The 7,281-nt window shown below is 45.3% G+C and overlaps 1 protein-coding gene across 1 annotated transcript; it reads left to right on the forward strand.

Annotated features, from left to right (window-relative positions):
- The first annotated feature begins 3,119 nt into the window (after positions 1-3,119).
- On the forward strand, positions 3,120-5,267 carry LOC130990654 (uncharacterized). The gene is made up of 2 exons (XM_057914881.1): positions 3,120-3,248; positions 4,899-5,267. The coding sequence occupies exons 1-2, from the start codon at positions 3,120-3,122 to the stop codon at positions 5,265-5,267; spliced, it is 498 nt and encodes a 165-aa protein (XP_057770864.1).
- The last annotated feature ends 2,014 nt before the right edge of the window (positions 5,268-7,281 follow it).

The raw sequence follows: 7,281 nt of genomic DNA on the forward strand, positions 1-7,281 counted from the left end.
TAAATCCTTAGGCTAGAGTGAGAGTAAGATTTTGAGTAAGTCTGAAACAACACCTCAGTGCCCCATCTCCTCCGACTTATCGAGGTAAGAGTTATTATTTTTGTACTGTTTTTATGTTGAATGTTGATTTTGATGTACTAACGAGATATGTAATGTTTTGGTGGATGGAACTGCTTGAGGTGATGGAATATGATGTGAGCCAGTGGTTTTGGAATAAATGGAGAAATATTGAGGCTAGAATAGCCAATGCACCACCGTACCAAACGAGATTGAGTATGTCGTTGTTTGAGATATACCAAGTAAGTTCTATGTCCTTGATGTAATAGAAGTTATAATGTTATTTCAGGATGGAGAGACGACCGAATGTAGGGCTGGGAATTTCGGGATCGGGTAATCGGGTACCCGATACCCGACCCGAAAAAATCGGGTATCGGGTACCCTATACCCGAAAAAATCGGGGTCGGGGTCGGGGTCGGGTATTTAGGCTTTGAAAAAATCGGGTATCGGGTATACCCGATCGGGTATCGGGTATACCCGAAAATACCCGAATTTTAAGTAAGTGAAATTAATTACTCTAATTTTAAGTATCAAGTCCCAGCCCACGCCCCAGCCCTAAACTTCCGCCGCCCACTCCCAGTCTCCCACAGCCCACTCCCACAGCCCTCCCGCGTCCTGCTCCCTCCCGCCTCCGGCCTACCGCCCAGGCCCAACGACCCAGCGGCGCACCGGCGCCCCTCGCCCGTCCACCATCGCCCTCCTGCGCTTCCACTCGGCCTCCCCCTGTTCGGTTGTCCCTCCGCGCGCCTCCTACTTCCCGTCGCCGTTTTCCATCAAATCCACCCACAGGCGACGGCGCGCCGCACCGCGCAGCAGCCAGCATCACTCCAGGCGACACCACCTCCGAGCTCCGACAGCACAGCAGGTATGCTTCTTCTTCTTCTTCTTCTTCTCATTCTTCTTCTTCTTCTTCTCCTTCTTCTTCTTCTTCTTTTGTTTTTTGTTTTTACAGACCTCAAGCACCGGTCTTTCCTGCTCCGAATGGAAATTGGAACAATGGGTTTCCAGTGGATTGGAATTGGAAACCTGCTGCTGCTTTGAATTGGAACAATGGAAATTAGGGCTCGGTTTGCTGCTGCTGCTTTGAATTGGCTCGGGTATTAGGGTACCCGATTTTAAATTCGGGTTCGGGTTCGGGTAGCAAATTTAGGGTATTTTCGGGTTCGGGTACCCGATTTTTTCGGGTAGGGTACCCGAACCCGACCCGATTCCCAGCCCTAACCGAATGGACCGATGAGACGATGGTTTTGGGATTATGGACCCCAAGAAGGGGATACACTGGGAGAGTTTTTAGCACACTATCATAGACGTTGGCTAGCGGCTACTCCATATGGGATTACTGGTGTTGAGGCCATTACCCATTTGATACCGAAGCTACCATCGGAATGGCAGGAGTGGGCACATTCTATGAAGCCACGATACATCGACACGACGTGGATTGGGGAAGTAGAGTACGGGGATTTTAGGGGTTTTGTAGCGACGATTAGTCACCGCTACTTTGCATTTGATGAGCCCCCACCACCACCATATGATGCACCCCACCTTCTGACAGATCCTTTTTCGATCATACCCGCACCCCCAGTTGATGAGGTTACGTATGTTCCTGAGCCAGTTGTGCCTGATGAGGCCGTTGCATTTGAGCCCATTATCCCTGATTCCGTTGTTCTTGAATCGGGTATTCCTCATACTGGATCGTCATTCATGGACTTTGATCCATTTCATTACTTGACACTGATACCGTTCCCCAGTGCTGATCTGCCACCCTGGGAGCCGACCCCAGTGATTGAGCCGTTATCACTACCTCCTTCGGAGATTATACCATCCATTCCACCGGCGATGCCCTGGACCGAGTTTGTGCCTTTTGACCCTTACCCGAGGGTTGCTCCTCTACCTGAACCCGGCACACTTGAGTTCCAGCTTTATATGCATCCTATTCTATACCCGCCATCCCGAGATGCGCAGGAAGGATCGTCTCGTCCGATTCAGATTGATAGTGATAACGAGGACCCAGACGAGGAGACACCAGAGATGACTGTTGGGTATGGACGGACCCGACCACTACGGCGTCGGACCACTACTGATAGAACCGATGTTTGCGAGCCTATTCCAGAGCCACCTGTTTTCGGCCCTATGGCAGACACAAATGTTGAAGATGAGACAGAGGATGACGAAGACAGGGGAAACCACTTGACCGATAGAGGTGATAATGAGGAGACCGATCCTAGTGAGGATGAGGAGACCTAGCCCAGTGAGGAGATGACAGTAGGTGATGCAGAAAGTAGAGTATCCGGAGATGCTTTCGGTGGAACTGGATGGATCTGAGTGAGAGCAATTATATCTGATGCTGGGTTTTTAATGGTTATAGGTAGATAGATGTATATGGTTAGAGATGCATACTATAGTGTGTATGTAAGTAGCTAACATATATAGATGCCTAGTACGTATAATGACCGTTGTGATAGAGCGTCATAGTAGGTATTAGGGGACTTTTTGCTGTATATACCCCTTTTTGTAAAAAGTCCTCGTAAGAGGTAATTTTCCCATATATATATATATATGATGATAACCCGAGGGTCTTTTATTAATGGAGTTTTGAGTTATACTTCCTTATCATGACGTATGACACGAACGGAGATTTTAACTAGAGATGTGATGTTATAGAAATAGTATGATCTGAGCGGCACTCGATTGTGTGCTGGCGCGTTATTCACCAACGCTTTCCGACGGTGGATAGTCTCATCCACTGGGGAATTCAGGGGCCAAATCGTTGTGCCTTGTGTAGAAATGCGGAAGAGTCGATCAATCACTTGTTTTGGGATTGTGAGATGATTAAGCCAATTTGGGGAGAGTTCTTACATTGGTTTAAACAAGAGGATTTAAAGCAATGTGTTGATATTCACAGCTTCATGGTTAGCGCCTGGTCCTTGGATTGCAGCTCGTTGATCAAAACTTTTTGGAAGGCGGGTATTGTTAACATTTTGTGGAAAATATGGGATTGTCGTAATCATGTTATTTTTTATGATTTGGAGTTTAACATCATCATGATTAAGAGCTTTATCAAAATGAGTTTTAGAGAGGTGGATCAGAACTTCAAGAAGTTGGGTCACTCCAATAATACTTGGTCGGATTATCTCATTTTGCGTTCTATTGGTGTGGCCACTAGAGCTAAGCCTCCGCCGACGATGATTGAGGTACATTGGTGGCCTCCGGCTGTTAGTTGGATGAAGGTCAATACGGATGGCTCGGCTCATGGGGCGCCGGGTAGTATTGCTGCTGGTGGAGTCTTTAGAGACAGCTGGGGTTGGGTTCGAGGCTGTTTTCACTTTAAGGGTGGGCGAGGTTTTGAAGGAATATTAAATTGAATTAACGTTCCGTTTGCCCGATGATCGTTTCTTGGTTATTATTAATTTACCATACAACGATTAAATCCTAACATGCTCCTATGAATTTAACAGCTGCACGTTGGAGTTCAGAAATACCTGAAGAATTCAGAAGAATTCGTCAATCTGTCGCTGAACAGGTCAGCCAACTTCAACGCTCCGTTTGACCCCTCAAACGACCTCCAATCGTATTTTGTGCAGAAATACGACTTCTTCGTCTTCGAAAGAGCTTTCCGTGGCCGCCTGATTCGTCTGAATCGGAGTTCTGTGGGGGAAGTTATGGCCGTTTTACGGAGACTGCCAGAACATGGTTTCCTGCGAAAATCTGACTCCAGCTCTGATCTTCTCGACTGTATCCCGCTCAGCTTTCACCGTTGGATGGACAACGATCTATGAAAGTCCCAAGAGAGAATGCTCCACACGTTTTTCCTGCGCCCCACAGCTCTCTCAAAAACCTAATATTTTATCAGTGTGTTTTTCCTGAGAGCTGACAGCTGTATTTAAATAAAATTAAATACGTGTGGGCACAGAATTAGTGTAGGAGGCGTCTTTCTCTCCTTCTAGGGCTAGGAGACATTGGGCCAGTCCAGGGACCAGATACAAGGAATAAAGATGGGCCTCAAATAAATTAATTTATCTATGGTCAGCCCAGACCATAATTAATTTATAAATATCAGTTCATTCCACTAGAGAACCGATACTGACTTACCCCTTTATTGCCGGTGATGAGTCGGGGGCTTGTATTTAGACTTATTAAATCTCCGTATTTAAAATATCCGACATCCATTAATTAATTAGAGCTCTGACAGCTTAAATTAATTAATCTCTTTATAAATCCTTAAGCAGTACCACTCAAACTTTATTATTGCGCCTGAACTTAATCAACCTGCAGGGTTTAGCGCAATAAACCTTATTGAGCTCCTTAAGGGGATGTCATTATCCTATACCGGATACGGGTACTAATACAGATAATCAAATATCATATATTAACCGCTATCACCCAAGATACAGAGTACTCGAGTTAGTATATAACTTTCACCCATAGTAAGTCAAAGTGATATACGAATTAATATATATATCTGAATACTTATTAGTATTAAGATCTTATAAGTCACCGAGATCTTGATTCTTCACTTAAGTCAGATAGAAGAATACATCTCAACTGTGGTCCTATCAATACGTAATGACGTACCAGTATAGACAAGTAGCCAAGACAAACTACTTCCATCTATATTGCAGCCTAAACCAATAACTTGTCCTAGAGTTATTTCGGCTGTGATCATATTATATCTCTTAAGGTTATTCCAATTATATGGTCTTCTGTGATCTACAACACACCATATAATCTACTTATATAGAGATAAAGAACATACATATGCAATCATGAACACAATCAGATAGGAGATTAGATAGTGAACTTAGGAAACATTGTATACAAGCATAAAACGTTCTTGCTTTCAGTATACAAATCCAACAGGTTTCACTTTCGAAGCTGAGCTCCTAGCGGTGATCCATGCAATCTCGATTGCCCATAATCGAGGTTGGTTTTCTTTATGGGTGGAAGCTGATTCTGAATATGTGGTTCGGCTTCTCCAGGCGAGAAGCATGGATGTTCCTTGGCGTTTCATTGGTCTTTGGAAGCAAACGATTGTGAAGTTGTCAGACTTCAATATGCAGGTGTCGCACATTTATCGTGAAGGAAATAGAGCAGCGGACATTATGGCAAATCAAGATCGAAATGAGGGGTGGTGGCCTTTTGCCATTGAGGAGATAAAGTTGGCGACCAACTTGGATATGGCGACGCATAGTGCGATTCGCATCAAGAATTGATCTTCCGCGGTGTGTGTTGTTCTGGAGGTGCTTTGGGTTTCTGATATGGCATTCGGTTCTTGCTTAAAGCGGTCTTTGTTGTTCGGTGTTGTGAGCTCGTTGATGTTTCATTGTTCGGCTTTCTCTGCTACTTGTCGCAGCTGGCTGTCGTTCGGTGTTGTGAGGTCGCTGCACCACCGTTCGACTTTCGGTGTTGCGATGCTGCTGATTGTCGCAGCTGGATGTTTGTCGCAGCTGAGATCTTCGTGTGCTGGTGGTGATTTACCATCATGGGAGCCCACGGTGACGGCATATAACCGGCCGCAGGGCTCCTCTTTGATGGGTGATACGCTGCCTTCCTGTGAGCTCACGGCGACGGCGTATAACCGGCCGTGTTGCTCTGATTGGAGAGGTGTGTGGTGGTTTTTTTGTTCTATTTTTCTTATGAACTCACGGCGACGACATCTAACCGGCCGCGTAGTTCATCCTCGTTGTTTTGATCCTTGGAGTGTTTTCACGGCGACGGCGTATAACCGGCTGTGTCTACTTTTCTCCCTGTTTTATGTTTTGTTGGCTTTTAGGCGACGGAGTCTTACCGGCCTTTTGCCTTTGCCTTTGCGTTTTCTTAGGGGGGGAGCCGGGTTTGTTTGGGGACGATGGTTAGGCCGGAGTTCTGGAAACTTTCCCTTCCGCTCTTCCCTTTTTCTGATTTTGTCTCTTAGACGGGTACTCTTTTTCCTTTTTGCGGTTTTTCCCACTGGGTTTTCTGCAAAAAGGTTTTAATGAGGCCCGGCCCTTAGTCTGCTTTTCCTGTGCTTTCAAGGGTTTTTTCTAGGTTTTTTCTTTTTCTTTTTTAATAAAAATCACAGTTTAATAATAGAAATAGTATGATGTTGAGAAAGAATCCTAAGATTTGTGATTTATAAGAACTAGTCTTAAGAGCTGGCGTATGTTTTCTTTTTAAAAATGCCGCCGAGAAGGAGATATAGAAATCAAGAAGAGGAAGAGGAAGAACAAAGAGAACCTACGCCGCCACCACCTCCTCCACAGCCAGAAAGAAGGATAGAAGAACTCTTTTTGAGGCAAAATCCACCTACCTTCAACGGGTCTGGAGATCCTACTGAAACTAAAGAATGGATAAAGTATGGAGCGAATCTTTAGATTTCTTCGATGTGATGATCCCGAGCGTCTTATGTGTATGTCATATCAGCTTAAGGGGTCAGCAGATTTTTGGTGGGATGCGAAACAAAAAACCATGACTCCGGAACAGATGGCTGCTCTACCTTGGGAGCAATTTAAGATAGCTCTGTGTGAAAAATATGTACCGCGAAGTTATCGGAAGAAGAAGGAGATGGAATTTGTAAATCTAAGGCAAGGAAACAAAATAGTAGCTGAGTACGACCGTATGTTTTGTGATTTGGCTCGATATGCACCATATCGAGTAGATACAGACGAGAAGATGTCAGAGCTGTTTTGCTCTGGACTAAAGCAAGAGATACGAGTTGTCTTGGCGAGTCAGAGTGCGCTGTCATATGCTGAAGCATTAAATCGAGCATTGGATATGGAACTGGCAATGCAGCCAGAAAAGGCGAGTCAAACTTCTGTACCCCAGTCGAACCCGAACCCTCAAAGAGAAAATCAACCTTTTTCGGGACAAGGACAGAAAGGTAAGAGGAAATGGGAGGACCGAAGTCAATAATTTAAAAAGCCATGGCAGCATCAGAATGCACCACCACATTTTCAAAACAGAGACAAGCGACCTTATGTTGGACCTCCGGTAGCCCCAGCAACACCACACGGACCTCGAGGGATACCACCTTGTCCGAAATGTAACAAGCTTCATATGGGAAAATGCAAGATCGGAACGAACAACTGCTATACATGTGGAAGGGCTGGACATTATTCGAATCAATGTCCCAATCGTCAGCAAAGTGGAGGCGGAGGGCGACCAAATAAGTTCCAGCCACAGCTTAGGGCTATGGAGGGACATCTACCGTTACCGCCGCCACAACGCCAAAAGCAAGCATATCGACCA

This window comes from Salvia miltiorrhiza, chromosome 6 (genome assembly GCF_028751815.1).
Source record: "Salvia miltiorrhiza cultivar Shanhuang (shh) chromosome 6, IMPLAD_Smil_shh, whole genome shotgun sequence".
In the NCBI taxonomy this organism is placed as follows: domain Eukaryota; kingdom Viridiplantae; phylum Streptophyta; class Magnoliopsida; order Lamiales; family Lamiaceae; genus Salvia; species Salvia miltiorrhiza.